This window comes from Asterias rubens, chromosome 3, assembly GCF_902459465.1.
Source record: "Asterias rubens chromosome 3, eAstRub1.3, whole genome shotgun sequence".
In the NCBI taxonomy this organism is placed as follows: Eukaryota; Metazoa; Echinodermata; class Asteroidea; order Forcipulatida; family Asteriidae; genus Asterias; species Asterias rubens.
In genome coordinates, this window is record NC_047064.1 from 5,037,719 (window position 1) to 5,057,329 (window position 19,611).

Sequence of the window (19,611 nt, forward strand, 5' to 3'; positions counted from 1 at the left end):
TCAAATGCATTGTGAACATAAAAAGCAACAAATAAATAAAAAAAGTGCATGAAGTTAGAATTCAATTCGTGCCTGCTACAGAATGACACACTCAATAAGCCACCCTAAATAAAATACAAATGTGGACCCAATTCGACCACATTAAAGACAAATCACACAGGGATTTATTTTTAGTTTTTGTTAAAAAAAATCACCTGAATGGGAGTAACTGTAACAGCATTTCCTCTCCGAACTTGGCCCTAGAAGGTTACGTTTAACCACATTTTACGAGGTTCTTTAAAAAGCTTGAGTCAGAATTCCTTCACCAGGGGACGTCCCTCGACACAGCTCTACCCCCCCCCCCCCCAAAACCTTGATTTGAAGTTTCCTGTAAAGCGTGAGGCCACTTTGGCTTCCTGTAAAAACTCCCAAGTTCTGTTTCCAACCTTTTTTCCCCTTTATTTTATTTTTCTCTCGGATTATATCTCCGATTCTAACTCTGATTCTTCCTTCTTCGTCTTCAGATTGAGGCTCGCTCGGTGGAACACTTGAAGAAACTCCAGAAGGGTATGGAGAATAAGGTCATATCCTTGCAGCAGAAGGTCAACGAGTTGGTAAGTTCTCTCTACGTTTCAATTCCATGGCCATGACAAACCTTGCAGTACAGGTTGTACGTAGTGATAACAACGTTTTTTTATGTAGCTAGTTGTGTGTGTGTACGTGCTCGCAACTCTGACATTGGGTTTTAAGTAAAGGATTACTTGAAAGTCATTTCGGTTATCCATCGAGGTGACGACCTTTGAGCAACCACCTTTCCCCGCATCATAGAGGAACGTTTATTTTATTGGCACACGGGAAAACGGTAATTAAAAACACGGGCAGGACGGGCCGGGAGAGAGGAGTTCACGTTCAAATCGGCAGCGGCCATCTTTCCAATACTGGAAGTCTCAATTACTCATGTAATTCCTTTTTAATCTTTTACAAACCGTTTAATAATAAATTGGTGAATATATTGAAATTAACAAAAAGGAATTGAGTGACATAGTGCTAATGAGCATTGTAATTGATAGTTACACATTGATTACTGTGTTACTCCGGTTTTGACTCTCTATTTTCCTAGCTCGATTCAGTCCGTTCAAGAAATCATGTCTGTATTTCTGCTGTTTGTGAAAGTGGTGTCTGTGCTATGCACATTCCATGTTTATGTTGACCTCGGGAAGATGGATTAGGCAACTGCAGAGTTCAGGGTTGCATACTTCAATACAAACACGAAGATAAAGCAGCACAACAGCGAGGAAACAGAATAAAAGTGTTTGGTCATTTTATGTTGCATGACAATCAGTCGGCTTGGTTATAGGTTTTTTTAAAATAAGGTTTATAGAGATGCCATATATCTCTCAACCACAAGTTATGATGGTTTTGAAAAGAAAAGCGCCCAACTAAATAGAGTTGCTCACTTCATTCCTGGGCCAAGTTTCATGATATATGTATATGTATTGCAGGAAATAGGTAAAACATTTGAACAGGCAAGCAACAATAAAAGGCAGTGGACACTATTGGTAATTACTCAAAATAATTATTAGCATAAAACCTTACTTGGCCGAGTAATGGGGGAGAGGTTGATAGTTGAAAACATTGTGAGAAACGGCTCACTCTGAAGTGACATAGTTTTCGAGAAAGAAGTAATTTTCCACGAATTTGATTTCGAGACCTCAGATTTAGAATTTGAGGTCTCGAAATCAAGCATCTGAACACACACAACTTGGTGTGACAAGGGTGTTTTTTCTTTCACTATTATCTCGCAGCTTCAATGACCAATTGAGTTCAAATTTTCACAGGTTTGTTTTTTCATGCATATGATGAGATAGACCAAGTGAGAAGACTGGTCTTTGACAATTACCAATAGTGTCTAGTGTCTTTAAGTCTCAGGCATCTACCAGTGGTACATTATGTTCAACCTTCATCTTGGGTACTAACCTCACCTTTCCCACCTGTTGCATGAGGCGTCGCGGTGCATCACTGCAGTCACATTGTTAGCACTCCATCTAATCTGCTAGAGATTATACAGTCAACCTACTTTTGATTTAAGAAGATAACATTTCCTTGGAAAAGCATCTTAGCTATTTTTTAAGATCAACAGATGTGATCACGAGTTCATCTTCTTTGAGGGGAAATGTTTCTGAAGAATTATTCCAGACTTACCTCCCATGGAGAAACTGAGAGAGGCAACTGCTATGAAAGCATCTTAGCGTTTTTAAGATCAACAGATGGGAACATTTGTTCATCTACTGGGGGGGGGGGCAGTCTTTGAACCTAGAGTGGCTTTTAGCCTTGTTTTGGGCGACTTGGATAAAAAAAAATTAAAAAATAAAAAAATATTTAAAAAGGAATCTTATAACATTGTATCAGAATAGGATTTAAAACTGTGCATGGTGACAGTAAAATCAGAATAAGTTTGACGAGGCACCATGTATACATCTTCTTTGAGTAGTCTTGGTTCTAAAAAAAAAACCAAGATGCTCTGATTGTCTGTAGGAGAATTTTGACAACTCGACGATCAGTTTGCTCTGACCAGCTTGAGGGTATCTGATCTTGATTTTCTGACACTGGCTCCGGCCGCCCTGCCCAGGTGTGTAATTTACAACTTGTAGACAGTGATAAATAACTTCCGTGTGTGTACATAGAACACCTGGGGATACTTCATCATCAAAATTGACATTTCCATCGAATTATTCTGACTTCACCCAAGTGATAACGGATTTCCCCAAAGAGATTTCCGGCAATTTTGTATTTATTTATTTTTTTTCAGACAGGAAGTTTAAGGGGGGATTTTAGACGAGGAAAATTTATGTCACTGTTTAGAAGTGCCAGCATATGAAACATTTTAGAAAATAAAAATAAAAGTGTTTCCTGGACGATCTTCGCTCTGGTTCAGACGGTACACTCTCGGCAGTTCCAAAGGTGCATTCTGCTGCTGGGGACTGGGCATTTTACGCACATGCCCTGCGCTCTTTGGAACCTTCTCCCTTGCCAAATTTGTTCAGCTGAGTCACTTGAAGTTTTCAAGAAACATCACAAAACTTTGCTGTTCTGTTTATCTCTCATCTCTGATATCTAAGGATAGGTGGGGGGGGTGAAGCATTTGGTCTCTCTCCCCACTCTCCTTACGGTCAAGTTTGGATAAAAAGAGTTGTCACCCATGGGTTTTATTTCCTGACTGACAGAGTCTTTGATCCAAGTTTAGGTCTAGGAAATTAGGAAGTTTTATATTTAGGTGAGGTTTGCGGTAGCACAATGTGTAAATCTCTGTTATCTTGTTTTGTAAATTTGTGGAGCGTTGTGTATTTTAGCATCATATAGAGTCCAGAAGCGTAGCTGGAGCCAAAGTGGAGGTTTGGTGAAAAACCTATAGGTCTATGAAAATGGTCACTGAGTACTTGAATGTATATTTTAGTCATGTCCAGATATTTGGACTGGAATGGAATGGTGATCTTGGCCCCATGCCAAGAAAAAGTGATTTGACCGTGCCAGACTAGATATTAAGTTTCCATTAAACCAAGGGTAGAATTTAGAAAATTAATAGGCCTGGAATTTGTAAAGATTGTTCCAGATTTTGGGATTTTTTTTTATACCATGGATCTCTTGAAACTTTCTTCAAGGATGTAGAGGAGAATGACGAACTTACAGCAAAAGTGTTTCTAAATCTCTGGCTTTGCAAGGTGACGAAGAGAGTCTGCAAGTCGTCGTAAAGTAACGCCCTGTAAATTCAGGAGATGTTGGTCTTTACATCCTCACACAGTCGTCAGGTCTTAGAATGCTTAGTAACACCCTTTAAGTTCAGAAGGGTTCATCTCTACATCCCTGGTATTAGTGGGTGTTAAAAGACATGGATGTGATGATCTCATTCATTCAGGATTAGTCTGTGATCCTCTTTTGGTGAGGCATCATCATAATATTACAAAGTTCTTATAAAGGGCACATATCCTAGACACTAGATCAAGTCATCCTCTATGATCCATATACCCACGATTGTTTACCATGGAGCAAAGAGGGCCAAATTTCATGGCTCTGCTTACTTTAAGCAAAGAATCGGCGCTTACGGAGGCAGGGAATTCCACGCTTACATCAAGCGCATTTCACTGGTAAGCATGGATTTGATGCTTGTGTGCGTGTGTACTCCACATTACTAGGCCTTCTTCGCTTACCCATCTAGTTCAGAAATTTAGCCTTGCATGGTAAGCGAAGATTGGCGATCGTAAGTGCAGAATTCGGTGGTAAGCAGAGCCATGAAATTCGGCCCAGTCTCTTGCTGCCCACAGCCAGCCATTCAAAAGCTATCTCCTGGAGAACATCCCTTCCTATGTCTTAGCCAGCCTAGCCTAATTTAACCCCAATTAAACCCCTAAACGTGGGGACATGGAATGCTTCAAATAATGACTCCACTGTTCCCCTCCACGTACATAGCTAACCATAAGTGAATTAGTCAACTAATTTCCTGTCCCCCTACTGGATTAAGTAGGAACTATCACGAGCCATTCCCCCTAACCCCCCCCCCCCACAACTGCACACGCTGAAATTCTCTCTCGTAGGTAGCATTTTCAGACATGTTATGTTAACCCCAAAGTAGCTGCTAAAAATGTTGGCCAATGGACTTTTTGCTTGACCCTCAAGAGCTGACGAAACATGCTGATGTCTTTAGGAAATCCTGCAGATACAGAAGGTTTTTGGGGGCATTTTTGTTTTTGTTGAGTATATGTTCACTTGATGACTGCGGAGTTCAACACGTGATTTATCAACAGCCAAACCTGTGGAGTATACTCGTCGAGTGTTGCTATTCCTGTCCGGGGGAGAGAAGTTCACGTTGAAAAGTTCATCAGGCAGTTGTGATCTCTCAGCAAATTACCAGACGCTTGGCGACGGAGCTTACTTCCAATTAGTGATGAAATTTGTGATGAGGCATGGGCCAATCAGCAGGCAGATCAGCAAGCAGCATCGGGGCATTGTTAGTGAGCCCACGCAGCCTGCCGAACATGTTTTCTGTGTGAGGCGTGTGGTGGAAGGTCAATTAGAAATACAACCCGGCTCTTCACACTGTGGCGCAGGGATTGGCATTTTGGAGGGGAAAAACGCAAGAGGCCAGGAACCATAGACCCAATGAACAACTTCTGAGGTCTGCTAGTGGTTGATACTGACATTTGAAACATAAGCTAGGATTCTACTGAGATTTAACTGTTCCCTGTGTTCCCAATCAGCTTTAATGTGAACACACTTTCTACAGGTCGGCTTGTTTTAGCACAGTTTGACTGCAGAACCAATTTCTTCATCTGTTGATACTGAAACACTCTCACGGGGACTCTGCATTTACTTTAAGTTTTACACATCTCAAGGATGCATTTGAAAAGTGACTTGTGTGGAATGAGTTGTAAGGCCATAGAATGAAATAATTAGCTTCTTCACAAGGATGTGAAATCTGTTCATGCTCTTCTGTGTTTGAAGTAATTTCCGATCGGTCATCATAGATTGTTTATTGAAGAAAGTTTCTTTCATCATCAGATTGTCAGTTGGTGGAATCTTTACTCGTCTGCCTCGAAATCCACAAAAATACAAAATTGTTATCCAGAAAGCCATATTCATCACAGATTGACTGCGTATTTTGATCTATTTCTGTCTGCTTAGTAAGGGATTTGGACTTGATTTCTACAAATGTCATAACCTTTGTTTATGTGTCGGGGAGTCGGCTTGTATTGGATGACATTTCTGTTGTGAAAGAGAAACTGTTGCGCACATTGAAACACAATCGCTGTGGCTGCTACAATTCCTGGACGCAAACTTATGACGTTTGGAAACTACAAGATTGAAAGCACTGTTTTGTTTTTTTTGGTGATTTTTTCTCTTCTTCAAGCGGAGAATATTTTTCAAACACGTACAGCCTTTAGAGGTGACTACCCAACTTTATGAAGTTACGGGAAACTAAAAGCAAGGAGGAAGATTTGTGTTCACCCACGCCTTGTATCGTTGAATGCTACAGATGTCTACTTGAGGTAAAGGAAGTGAATGTCGGACATAATTTCTGTGCCTCGTCGTCAGTGGGATCTATAGTCTTTGGGCCTTCTTAGCAAAACATATCCCTGGAACTAATTTACAAAATGGAACTCTGCGTAATTTGACGATCGTCTTGACTTATGAACCGCGTGAAAACAGCTCTGGAACCTATTTACGAGTGGAACTTTGAATAATCTAAAGATTACCTTTAGAGTGTACCTCGTAAAAGGTTAGCCGTTCCAGTCTAGTTGCCGCCACTTTCGCTACAGGTGAAACTTTTTTCTTTTGGAGTGGCATTATCAGAGTAGAGGCTCACTTTTTAGAGCCACGTGAGGATTTCACAGAGTCCAAGGAAAATATCAAGCAAGGAAAGAGGAAGGACGGACTATTTTACCTCGTTGAGTGAGTGGTTTTGTCGCTGAAGTCATCAGAAGATTTCGGTCATAATAGGACTTTATCGCTGGATTTTGGATTTGAGCCAAGCTGGCGTCCACAATGAGTCGGTTTAAGTATTCCCGGTACTCTGGCCTGAGGGGGGATCCGGTCAAACTAAGAGTTCTGTTCTTTGAGGTAAGGACAACTGTCATGATGAAAGGTTTCGTGAAGTGGTATGAACTCTTTCAGTGTCAATGTGTGATAATGTTATTTCTGTGAAGCGCCTTGGGTGCCTTTTTTTAGGTGGATTACACGCTATATAAGATCTTTTATTTTATTATTAACTCTTTCAGTGCCTGCGACATTTCAAAAGTTTAACCCTAAATTGCCCAATTTCAAGTGTTTTTGGTAAATTTTTTAATATTTTGTAGTTAAAAAAAATTCTGAATCATTAAAGGAACACGTTGCCTTGGATCGGTCGAGTTGTTCTTTGAAAAGCGTTTGTAACCGTTTGTTATAAAATGCATTTGGTTAGAAAGATGATTCAAAAGTAGAATACAATGATCCACACAAATTTGCCACGAAATTGCAGGGTTTTCCGAACTAACACGGTCGGCCATTTATGGGAGTCAAAAATTTGACTCCCATAAATGGCCGACCGGGTTAGTCGACGAGGTAAAAGGAAAACCACGCAATTTCGAGTGATACTTGTGTGGATCATTATATTCTACTTTTAAAATATCTTTCTAGTCAAATGCATTTTATAACAATCGGTTACAACCGCTTTTCAAAGACCAACTCGACCGATCTAAGGCAATGTGTTCCTTTAAAGTTATTCCTTTCACTGTATGAATCAGCGAAAATGTCATTGATTTCCTCAGGAGATAACAAGTGGGCTCGTTCACTGGGCGCCGCCATTTTTTCCTACGCCCTCCTGCAAGAATTAGAAGAAGAACAAAAACAGACCCAATTTTGAGATATATTTCTTGAAAACCGGACAGTTTGAATGGACCTTCTCCTCCATAATTTTTTTCTTTGCACAATTGTCGCTTCAGACTAAAGAGAAGAAGGAACGCGAAGATCAAGATGTGACGATCGAGAAGCTGCGATCCCAGGTGAAGTCCATGGAGAGCACCCAGGCAGAGACCATCTCACTCAGCAAGAGAATCCAGGAACTAGAGCTGGAGAACGCCAGGCTACGACAAGAACTGGAACAGACTTCACTGGAGAAGAACGCCCTCAACGATGAGATGGGGAGAGTCTTACAGGAGCACAAGGAGGTGAGTGTTTGGAGATCTTTTCACTGTGTTGTTTTTGTGTGTGTGTTGCGACCATTTCACACGACAGCAATGCACCAGGGGTCCCTTGCTTAGTTTTAGCATTGTGAAACTGGACTTCGTGTGAAAGGACAACAGTGTATGGACTGTCCAAGGTCCCAGTGAAATCTTCTCAAATTTGCCGTTCTTTATGGACAATTTTTATAACATTATTGTCCTTTCACACGAGGTGCCTTCAGTAAAATTTTACAACCATGCCTGAAAAAAATATATTGCTGTTTCATGTAAGCGTTTTGATGGTAAATATTCGTGGTTGAAAAGTTTCCTGACTGACTGCATGATTCACTACTATACACCCAGAATTCAAGACAGAATTAAAATATTTTATCAAATCTGATTGCCTCATAATATTCCCATCCCGCTTGTTTTTCACTTTACTTCTCTGTGTGCCCTTGTAAAATAATCTTCAAACAGTTTTATGTTCATACATGTACCTACCAACCCTTTTTTCTCCGCATGTCACAGGAAACAAACGTATTTTTGTTATGGGACTTTTTAGTGGTGGTTTTTCTAACCTTACCAAGCATGAATGATCTGAAAAGTCAAGCACAAATGCAAATGAAACTTGAAGTTGAATAAAGCTTTCACTTTCACAAAACGCTGACAGTTTCTTTGTGCGAGACTTATATTATGCCTTTGTATAAGCCTCTACTGTTTGCGATTCAAATGGAGATTTTTTAACGTACTCGCAAACCATAATCAATTCCTGGACAGCTGAACCGATTTACCTGCCAAATGACCAAGTGATGCACATGCTTTATAACTGGTTAATACAGGCCTTGAATTTCATTCTTGAAGGTCACAGCAATTTTCCTTTGGTAAGGGGGAACTTCTACGAGGAAAATGTAAAATTGTCTTGGAAGTTTGCAAAAGGCAACTGCTGTGGGTTTCATGGGTTATTTCAAGGCACGTGGTTATGTGTCGACTTTTGCTCAGCTTATAAATGCTTTTTACGCAGTATTTTTCACTTAACGCTCCCTGAAATTTGACACTTGTCATTTTAATATACATGTACTTAGCCGAACAAGCCGCCAAAGATTTTTGTCTCTCGGTTTTCTTTTCTCATCTCCTCTATTAAAAGGGCTGGAAGATGAGATGGGCATAAATATTTAAGCAAACTTTGATGAAGATTGACAAATGTGATTCAGGCACACCAGACGGTGAGGGGGAGGGGGTTGCGAAACTAGTCTGGTTTTAAAAGTTCACGGCCCCCTAGGATTGTGAATCACGAGATCCATAAAGAGATCAAAACCCAAGCAAAGCCTAACACTGAAGTGAAACTAAAAGGATTCACCTGTTACTAATTGATGGTGATCAGAGAGGGGGCTCAATTTTCCCCACCCCTTCCCCAATGCCTTGCGGCATTATTTAATAGTGTAAGTATCTGAACAAGAAGTGAGTGGGAAAGGAAAATATTGGTATTGGTGGGTGGGGACCTTACTGATGACGTTACACAGGAAGCAACATTGTCTTGAAGCGTAGAATAAATAAACATCAGTCTATCAAGTTATGCCTTGCACAAACGTTAGCGTCAGAACTTCAAACAGATGTTTGTAAGAATCTAAAATGTATTTTTTCTTTTCGAAACAGTACTACGCACATTTGGAGCAAACAAAGAAGTCATAGTTTCTATTTATGATGTACTATTAATAGTTCTTATATGGAAACCACGATCAAGCACTCCCACTCTAACATTTGAAATTTGCCAACACCCCAATGCTCTCTTCCACTTCCTCCTTCGTTGTAATAAATCATTGCTGCCAAAGTTTATTTTGTGGCCCTCTCTCGGAAGTGAGTGTAGTCCCTGTAGAGTTTCCTATTGACACACTCGAGGTGGGGATGCTATGCGGGGGTGAAGTCGCAACCAAAGACTGAGGGAAGATACTCGTCCTACCTTCGTCTGATTTCCGGTGTTTTGGAGCCTTACAAAACTCTGCAAAATTGTGATTAAATAGCCTGAGAATAGCCTACACACCATGTGTGAGTGTAGGTCATCCTTGTACTTGACAAAATGTTTCTACTTTTTTTTTCTTTTGAAGTACCAAACATCATACCTGAATTGTGTTGAAGCACACTGCCAATTGAACTTTTTTTTTTATGACTAACTAAATGTTACACAAGTGCCAAAGTAGACCGATGCAAATGTTTCAACTTCACTTTAAATGCAATTGGTCAAACAGGGAAAAAGAAAGTTTTGGAGTGAACAATGCTGTAATAGAACTTGAGTGAACTAGCTTTGTCAACTGTTCATTTGGCAACCTTAAACAATAGTTGCTTACAATAACAGATGCCTTGATAAAACAAAACTAGATTTTGGATGACTCAGAACTGTCAAGTAACCTGGTAATGTTCCTGCTGCCAATTTTTTTCTATAAAAACAAAAACGCTTTCGAAATATTAATGCAGTGTAGACCAAGGCCCAAAGTCATGGCATTGCTTACTGTGTGACGAAAATTGAATGGTTATGAGATTCATGCAGCAGTAGTAAATGTACATTTCAAAGGCTATGGCTTTCAATGAGTTTTTGTGTGTGCAGTCACATACTTGTTTAGGCATTCTTCAAAAACACAGCGACACTGTAGCGCAGAATTTCAGCACTAGCTTCAGGTGGATTTAAGGGAGGGGGGGGGGGAACAACAAGAAATTAAGTAGTAAGAAATACTATGCAAGCAGGTCCCAATTCCATAGAGCTGCTTTTCACAAAAAAGTTGTAAGCACAAACAAATTATGCTAAGCAGAATAAGGTCATCAGCTATAATACCATGTCCTACATGTATAGTATAACCTGTGACTGGTAGCCTGCTTAGTTTTGCTTTGCAGTTTTTTAAGCAATATTTACGAAATTGGGACAAGGCACCAGCCTCAAATTCATAGAGCTGCTTTGCAGAAAATAGCACTAAGCAAATTCATCCGCCGTCATTAACACTGCAGGGAACCAGTCAGAAACAATACACATTGCAATGTTATGTATTTTGGCTGGTAACCTACTTCTGCTAAGCAAGTTTTTCTTGTGCTAATCAAACTTATGTACTCAGACAGCTGCTTATGAAATTGGCTTCGGTTTACGACCAGCTGCCATTTCGAACAACCCATGTTTGTAGCATGGGTGGAGAGATCGTCTGTGGCTTTTTGTAGTGTGAGTGAACTAACACTGACGTCATGGTATACTAACCTGCTCTGTTCATGTGAATTCCTTCCCACCCTCCCCTACCAGGTAGCGAAACAATTCCTGAAGGTAAATATACCAATCATCCACCCTGCACGTTTGAGCAACACACCCCTCCCCCCACCAAAAAATAAAATACAAAAATAACCATCATTGCTCCTCCATTTGCATCACTGAACCTTTTACTTTGTATGCAGTGACAGCTTGAATGGGTTCTTAAAAGTTCACCGGAGAAATGGCAAAAAAAACAAGAAAACATGCAGCTTGCCTTTAATCAAAAAAGGCTGATCGGCTTTTTAAGGTTTTTTAATTGATATTGTAAAATGCGCTATTTAAGAACTAGTTACTTTATGAATATGCCAGCGCAATGCAAGGTTTTCTTGAATGATTGCACAGCTTTCATTTAGCTGATTCCACTTTGTAGAGATTTACCACAGTGTTTTTTCTTCTACTTGTTATTGGTTTGAAAGTGGTCTTTATATATACTTTTTTAGGGCTACACATTGTCGTAGAATGTACGTACATGTAGTATTACACGTAAAAAGGTTTTTCACTGGTCTCTAGCACTTGACAATGTTGGCCTTTTTGGGAAAGCCTATCATAATCTTAACATAATCTTGGGTGTGGCTTGTGCAATAAGCTCTCCCCTCTCACCACTATTGCCCTGGTTCTAGTCCCGACAAGGGCCATATGTGAGTAGAGCTGTGTGTTGGTTTTCTCCTGTTGCACAAGGGTTTTCCTTCACCCTTCTTCAGTCCTCCAGCCTTCTTTCTTCCGGGAAAAAATGCACACTTTCAGTCTCTGACTTTGCTCTTTGGTTTGTTGCTTAATGTATATTGGTTGATTGAGAGTAAAGCCTAGGGCCCAATTATAAAAGCTGTTTAGAAAAAAACTCTGCTTAGCAAATTCCTCTGCTTAGCAAGAAATGAGTGGGGTACCAGTCACATCATTGGTAAATTTAAGTCTTTTGGCTGGTAACCTACATGTATTTTTGCAAAGTAAGAGTTTTCTGTGCTTACATATGTACTATGCTTTATCAAATTGAGCCCTGTTCATACTTCATGCGAAAGCACATGTGAAACAACTTTTTCCGTGGCACAAACAATGATTCTCTGATTTCCATTTTCGCACTTCCCACGAAGTACAAACTGGGCTTTAATTGGGATATTTAGGCAGTATGGATAGGTAGTAGTGGACCATCTTCATGTACATCTGACTCAGTGTGTGTGTCAGTAATCGGTCGTAACCCCCTCAGGGGGGAGGGGGGCGGGATTGGTCTGAGACAGGCAGAGACTAAAAGACGCTCAAGTGAATTTGCTGGACATTCATCACGGAGGAGGTGCTAACCAATGAGTGACCCATAATTGAGTTTAGGTCCTGTGGAAATATGTCTCCTAATTGATTGACGATGTTTTAATTAACCTTTCATTTTCAGAGATATCACAGACCCCTAAAGATACATTTCACCTGGTTTTTTTTTCTCTCTTCTATTTATTTATTTATTTTAAAGAATTAATTCCTTTCCATCCCATAGTTTTCAATGTACACACCATTTTCTCACTGTGAACAGTGTAAACCTTGTTTGAGTGATATTAGTTCAGAAAACCAATGGTCAAAAAAGATTTACAAATGGTACTACCACAAAACATCACCTATTTACCTTTAAGTACCTGTAGGTCCGGACTTTTACAGGAGAAATGGTTTGGACATCACTGCCCTTCAATGAAAATTAAGTCCAGAAATAGATTGCTAATGTTCAGTGCCGTTGAAGGTTGCTTGGTTTTGGGGCCGAGATTGGAATCGGATGATCTCTATGCATGTTATTAACAGGCAGCCAAAATTGGCCGGGATGATTCGTCAAAGGGGAGAAAGTTAGTTTTCTTTTGGACTGGGATGGACTTTGTTGATAAAATTGTGAGATAAAATCTCTGACGTGGGTTTTTATTTATAAGAGGGCAAGGTCATTTCGATTTTGGCAAAGGGCACTTCCGTCGGAAAATCTTATAACAATAATAATAATAATAACCAATTCTTATATAGCGCATTTCACAATAACCGTATCAATGCGCTTTACATTAGTGCCCTGGTCATAGGGCCAATAACATACCTTTTTTAAATGTTTCTCAGCTCCCTTGGGAGTATACACCTGGGCAACAGTTTATATCGCTCCAAAGGTTTTTTCATTCACAATATCAACATCTACCCTCGCAGGTACCCATTTATACCCCTTGGTGAAGAGAAGCAATTATAGTAAAGTGTCTTGCTCAAGGACACAAGTGTCACGACCGGGATCTGAACCCACACTCCGGCGAATTAGCACCAGAACTTGAATTCGATGCTCTTAACCACTCGGCCATGACACTCAAGTCCTTGGCAACTTTTTGAAGGGGCGCCAAGCTAAAGTCCATGGGCAACAGTATGGCCTATGTGGCTTCTAATGCTGATTCTAGGTCTGATTTCAACCTTCCTGTCAATCCAAACCCTAGGAGAACTTGGAAGTTAGCTGAAACATTGCTGAGACCCCATCGTTGACGCGGTAATATTAACTTCGCAATAGACAGAAGTAAGAGGCAGGTTTTTTGAGCTGAGAGCTGCGAAGGGTAGTCATGATACTCTCCTATAAGTTGATGAGGGAGACTTCAGAAAAGAAAAAAAAATCCTTTTGGAAATCTTTTTTTTGTTAAAGGAGAACAAAAACTATCAGAAAGTGGACTGATGTCTATTTTTATATTTTGTGTTGAATCATCACGGGAGTGGTAACTGTCAAGAAAGTGCCACCCCAGATGCTTGTGGTGAAAGTTTCTTATCCTGGTCCCTGGCAAGGTCACATCCAGACGTCTTATCATCGACACAATGTACAAAATGCAATCCCTGTCTGCAACTCGAGTCATTTAAGACAAACATAAAATACGGAGATAAAAAATTGGAAACCATGACGGAATGAATCATTTTCTTTTTTCTTTCATCTGGAGTTGATGACGACTCATTTTAATGTGACTGTGGATGAAGAACAGCTGGGGGAATACTCATGTGGGTAAGAGAGAGAGAGGGGGCGGGGTGTGGAGTGGAGTCATGCTTTGAACAATTAGTACTTTCTAAGAAGGCTTTTGTGCATTTTGGAGTAAGCATTACAGATGTGATTATTTTTTTATTCTGTTTGATCCTGATGATTATGAAGGATAAGTAAGGATAAAGGGTTTATCAAATTTTTCCATGTTCAGACTTAGTGTGCAGGATTGGTCATGGCGGGAAAAATGTTATCAAAGCAATGTAGAAACGGACTACACATACCCTGTGAAATGTTCACATGACTTGGCTGGAGTACTTATCTGCTGAGGACAAGGTGTGTCCCTCGGCCTCCTTCCTGGATAACCGTCTTCATTCCAGTCTGTTTGTCGCTAGTTGCTCCGCCTCAGGAAGTGGACTTTGGACATCTTCTTGGGCTTGATCCTTCCATCGCAATGGAGGGTGTGGTGTGACGATATCATTGTAGAAGGACGGGGCCTTGAGCTGCTTAAGCACCAAAAAGTAGCTAAGCATAAACAAAATTATGCTTACTAGAATAAGGTTATTAGCTAAAATACAATACCACTCGTAAAATCTGAGACTTACATCACATGCCTGTTTTTGCTTAGCAGCAGAATGTTGTTAAGCATAATTCTCTGCTTAAGCAGCTGTAAGAAATTGTGGCCTGGTTGGGTAGTCTACATGCTGGCATTCTGAGGACAAGCCCAAACCATTTCATGTGAGCTGACAATTATTTTAATCGTCATTTTTTTTAGTAATATAACATCACATAAAAGACTAATGGAATCATTATGCCCCAAAAACCTTATAGCCAGTCAACCTTAATAATTTTGTTTTAAGTCATGGCATTTACAAATTATTTTTCCTGGCCTGCCCATTTTTATAATTTTAGCTGATACTTAACTCACATTCATTTTTTTTTTTATTGACTTGGTAATATTAAAGCATGTGTGCATTTTCTCTCATAAACATCGCATGCACGATTTGGTTATGTATGGGTTTTGAGAAATACATAAACTTGGTGTTTGTTGCTTCTTTAGAAAAGAAAGTTGAAACTATCTAGTGGCATCCGCTCTGAAAACAACTTGGTTTTGGTTTCCCTCTGCCTTATTACAAGATGCTTCCTTCTGCTCGGCCAGTGTGGCTTATCACAAGCAAGGTCCAGGGAAATCATGAGCTACACATGTACCATCCTGTTGACTGCCCACTTGTACTGCCCCTTCCTTGCCCCCTCCTCCTTGATCAGCAGCATAACTTGGAACCCCACCCCCTCCTGCTCAGGACCATGTCCCCTCACCCCCCCCCCCCTTGACTGAACTTGTTTTTTTGTATAAAAAAAACCAAATAAATCCAGATCATGTGACATACATGTAGTATAGTCTGAGGAATTCAAATTTGAGCGGTAACATGTGACTAGGCAATTAATCGTACAAGACATTTACAAATCACTTATTGAGTTAAATGAAGTTATTGGAAGAGCACCACCAGACTTCAAAGTGTTTCTTTCTGCTTAACTGTCAATTTTTCTGTTTACTCTGCCCCCCCCCCCCTCTCATACCCAAATTTGGGGGAATTTCTTGTGTGACAGCTCTTTTTCGAAGATTGCTTACCTCTTACTATTCACGCCAAGCTACATGAATACAAGCTAGCAAAAAAGGGTTTTATATGCTGCACACACAAAGCGAGTCGCTGTAAAGTTTGAACACATGCTGCTCGCTACAGCAAAGCCACAATGGTTTGATACATCCACTCATTTGTATCATGGCATGATAGACTTTCGTGTGTGCGTGTGTTCAATCAAATACAATAATAAAAGCTTGTTTTTACAATTTGTGTTGTTACTTTGATTCTAAACTTTGTTTTTGTTTTAACAGGAGAAAGAAAAGCATGAAGCAGAGAGTGACAAGTTGAGACAGGATCTGCTTGAGAAGGAAAATGCCTTCAAGGAATTTGAAGAAAAGGCAGAAGGTAAGTTGAAATTGAGTTTGACATTTGAATTCCCCAGACTATAGAGATATTTTAATTCTATAGAGACAGTTGCTATGTTAAACGGTTCGGGGCAAGCCATTGCATAGCAACCTCCAGATGAGCAGACCCTAGTACTATTGTTCTTTACATCCTTTCAGAATTGTGTATGGGTGTTCACTGTCTCTTACGTAACTATGCAAAAGCTTGCCCCTAATCATGTGACATAGCAACTGTCCCAATAGTCCGAGAAATTCAAATTTAAGTGGTACCTTGCGATCAGGCATGTCATTGTACCCGACAGTTTTAAAATCTGACACGCAAATGGCTTATTGGAGAGGTTTAATTGTCATCTTCCGTTACATCTTCCAATTCAGAGAGACTGAAGCAAGAGGTAGAAGCCACCCGGGAGGAACTCCTCAAGGAGCTAGCCGAGGAGAAGGCCCGGCACCAGAAGCTTCTCCAGGACTACAATCGCCTTGAGCAACGCTGTGAGAACCTGAAGGAGGACCTAGAGGCCGCTCAGCACCCAGCGCAGCAATACGTCCACCATGTGAGGACGGACAGCAGCGAGGGCGGGGAGTCTGGCTACGGGACACTGTCGACGAACCAGGTTGAAGATGTGGAGAGTGTGGAGAATGACATTCAGGTAATTGTTACACCCCCCCCTTCTCTTCTTATCCCAGGGTTCTCTTCATTCACAAGCTAGTGTATTGGGCCGATATGCGTGTGTTGCATGCAAATACGCGTGTGTTGCATGCAAATATGCGTGTGTTGCATGCAAATACGCGTGTGTTGCATGCAAATACGCGTGTGTTGCATGCAAATACGCGTGTGTTGCATGCAAATACGCGTGTGTTGCATGCAAATACGTGCGAATTGCATGCCAAATACTTTGGCCGATACAGACAATCAACAATAAAAAATTCACGCAATTAATCAAGAGAAAACCATATCGAAAGCTCCAGGTTGCACAGTGAGACTTTGCAAACCAAGATAAGCAACCAGATGTAAACATTCAAAAGACCTTGTTTCAATTCAGCGTGCTTCGGCCTAACATAACAAAATCAGTGTTGGTAATGCCCCACAGTTCTGGGAAGAACCCTGTTACGTCAAGTTGTGATTTTTTTTCAAGTGCTGAGTATACTGGATCTAGTAACAAAAGTTATTCAAAAACTATAACTCCATGGGTTATCATTTCAACATACCTCCTGAAATTTTGACATATTTTCATGACTTTTTTGTTAGCGATGGCTCTGTAGATAATGCAAAATGAAATTTTTTGTTTATATTAGGAACAGGGTCAGGAGAAGGCGAGTATGGACATGACGGTGTTCCTGAAGCTCCAGCAGAGGGTCAGGGATCTTGAGAAGGAACGTAAACAGTTTGAGACAAAGATGGAGAAGAAGGAGTCCGATACCCTGACCCACAGGAACACGATGGAAGGAGACCTTGGTACTGCGACCGCTCAGGTAGGTCTTTACGGGCAGTTGTAAGCGTCTGTAATCGTCAGGGCCGTAATTCATAGAGCTGCTTAAGCAGAAAATACTGCTTAACAATTGTCTGCTAAGCGGAAATGAGCAGTATACCAGTCACAAGTTGTACATTCGACATTGTAGTTTAGCTGGTAACCGTATTCTGGTTAGCATAATTTTGTTATGCTTAGCTACTTTTTGTGCTTAAGCAGCTCTATGAAATTGGGCCCATGGCCCTATTTCATGGCTCTGCTTACCATTGTTTTTTGAGCTTACGATCACCATTCTCAGTAATGTGGAGTACGGATGTTTTAAAACAAAAATTTCTTGCTAACCCCTGAAATACGCTCTTGAGTAAGGGCGAAATTCCCTGCTTCTGTAAGCACTGATTCTTTGCTTACGGTAAGCAGAGCCATGAAATTGGGCCCAGCTGATTTTCCAGCATAGTTTTCTATTTCACAACCTGCTTCTGACTGTAAGCCAAGCAAAAGCCTCAATAACATTCTGGTAGACTAACTAGTAAAGAGTTTACTGTAATTGAGTCCAGAACGGAATCATACTTCCTACTTCCTAACATATATTTGGTGTCACCCTTAATCCCTTGAACTCTGTAACTGTATCCAATACAGTTTAAGAGACAAGTGGAAGCTACATCTTTAATATTGATGTCATTATTTTAGCATATGCCAGTAAGCACTTAAGAATGATTTGCGGCCCAAATTCATAGAGCTGTTTAAGCAGAAAATTTTGCTTACAAATGTTATGCTTAGCAAAATATAGCAGGATACCAGTTAGAAATGGTGCATGTGACATGGTGTTTTTGGCTGGTAACCTTATTCTGTTTGGTATGATCTTGTTTTACTTAGTTATTTTGTGCTGTAGCAGCTCTATGAAATTTGACACCTGGGCCCAATTTCATAGAGCTGCTTAAGCAGAAAATATTGCTGGAACATTTTCTGCATGTGACATGGTAATTTGGCTGGTGACCTATTCTGGTAAGCATAGTTTAATTGTGCTTAGCTACTTTTTGTGCATAAGCAGCTCCATGAAATTGGACCCCTGATAAATAAATTTCAACCCCCTTGTTTTCAAGACCTTAATAGTTCTTCATAAACCTGCCCGGTGAAACGATATATTAATTAACTTCCCTCCGTTGTGTCTCCCACAGCTACAAGCCTACAAAGAGGAAAACACAAAGCTGAAGGAAGACCTGACCACGCTGCACAAGGCCGTGGTCAGTGACTCTGCCGAAGATGATATCCCTAACGTGCTTACTAAGCAAGTGTCTGTACTGAGTGAGGAAAACCACAAACATCGGCAGGAGATCGTTAGGTGAGTCTGCATTAATGCTCACATCCGGGACAGGGATTGTTAAATTTAGACCGGAACGTTGATTGGGCAGACACAAGGTTTTTTTGTTGAGGTTTTTTTTTTTATGGGGGGGGGAGGGATTTTACAGTGTGCAATGTGTGGAAGCTTCACCAGCAGATAAGTGGATATGATGTGAAGCATTTCTGCTGTACATGTAAAGGTACATTTATATATAAATTTATAGTCTATGTTAAAGGCATGCATACCTTTGGTAATTGTCAAAAACCAGGATTCTCTCTTGGTGTATCCCAACATATGCATATAGTTACAAACCTGTGGAAATTTGGACATCAATTGGTCAACAAAGTTGGAAAAGAATAATGAAAGAAAAAACACCCTTGTTGCACAAACTTGTGCGTGCTTTCAGATGCCTAAAAAAGGCTTCAGGCCTGAAGTCTTTAAATATTTGAGTGAGAAATTACTTCTTTCTCAAAAATTAAGTTACTTCAGAGGGAGCCGTTTCTCACAATGTTTTATACCATCAACAGCTCACCATTGCTCGCTACCAAGTAAGTTTTTATGCTAACTATTATTCTGAGTAATTACCAATAGTGTTCAGTGCCTTTAAGGTCAGGTTAGGAGCCAGTCGAGGTACTTCCTCTGAGTTCACCAACTGCCTTTACTCGTGTCGGTCACTGCGACCAAATGTGTGTCATAAAATGTTGTGTTATAGTTGGGCTCGACTGGACAAAGTGCAACAAAGTTTCCAGTAGCATTAAGGAAATATCTTTGTAATGTGGAGTGATTCAACATGGAGCTGCGGAGAAGGAGGTCAGTTTTCAACTAGTATTCCTCTGAGGGCTCTGGACTTCCTTGGGCAAGACACTAAAACACTAAGAGAATTGTTTACGACTGTTGTATGTGGTATGGATGG

The 19,611-nt window shown here is 40.5% G+C and overlaps 1 protein-coding gene across 4 annotated transcripts in view; it reads left to right on the forward strand.

Moving 5' to 3' along the window:
• Positions 1-19,611, forward strand: part of LOC117288294 (unconventional myosin-Va-like) — a 106,881-nt gene that overhangs the window by 60,132 nt on the left and 27,138 nt on the right. For 3 of the 4 annotated variants that reach the window (XM_033769093.1, XM_033769091.1, XM_033769094.1), the window contains exons 20-26: positions 504-593; positions 7,452-7,676; positions 10,948-10,968; positions 15,801-15,894; positions 16,269-16,540; positions 17,187-17,363; positions 18,535-18,698. In XM_033769093.1, the coding sequence (XP_033624984.1) occupies positions 504-593; positions 7,452-7,676; positions 10,948-10,968; positions 15,801-15,894; positions 16,269-16,540; positions 17,187-17,363; positions 18,535-18,698 (1,043 nt within the window). The remainder of the gene's footprint in view (positions 1-503; positions 594-7,451; positions 7,677-10,947; positions 10,969-15,800; positions 15,895-16,268; positions 16,541-17,186; positions 17,364-18,534; positions 18,699-19,611) is intronic. The other variant, XM_033769092.1, reaches the window with a different exon arrangement.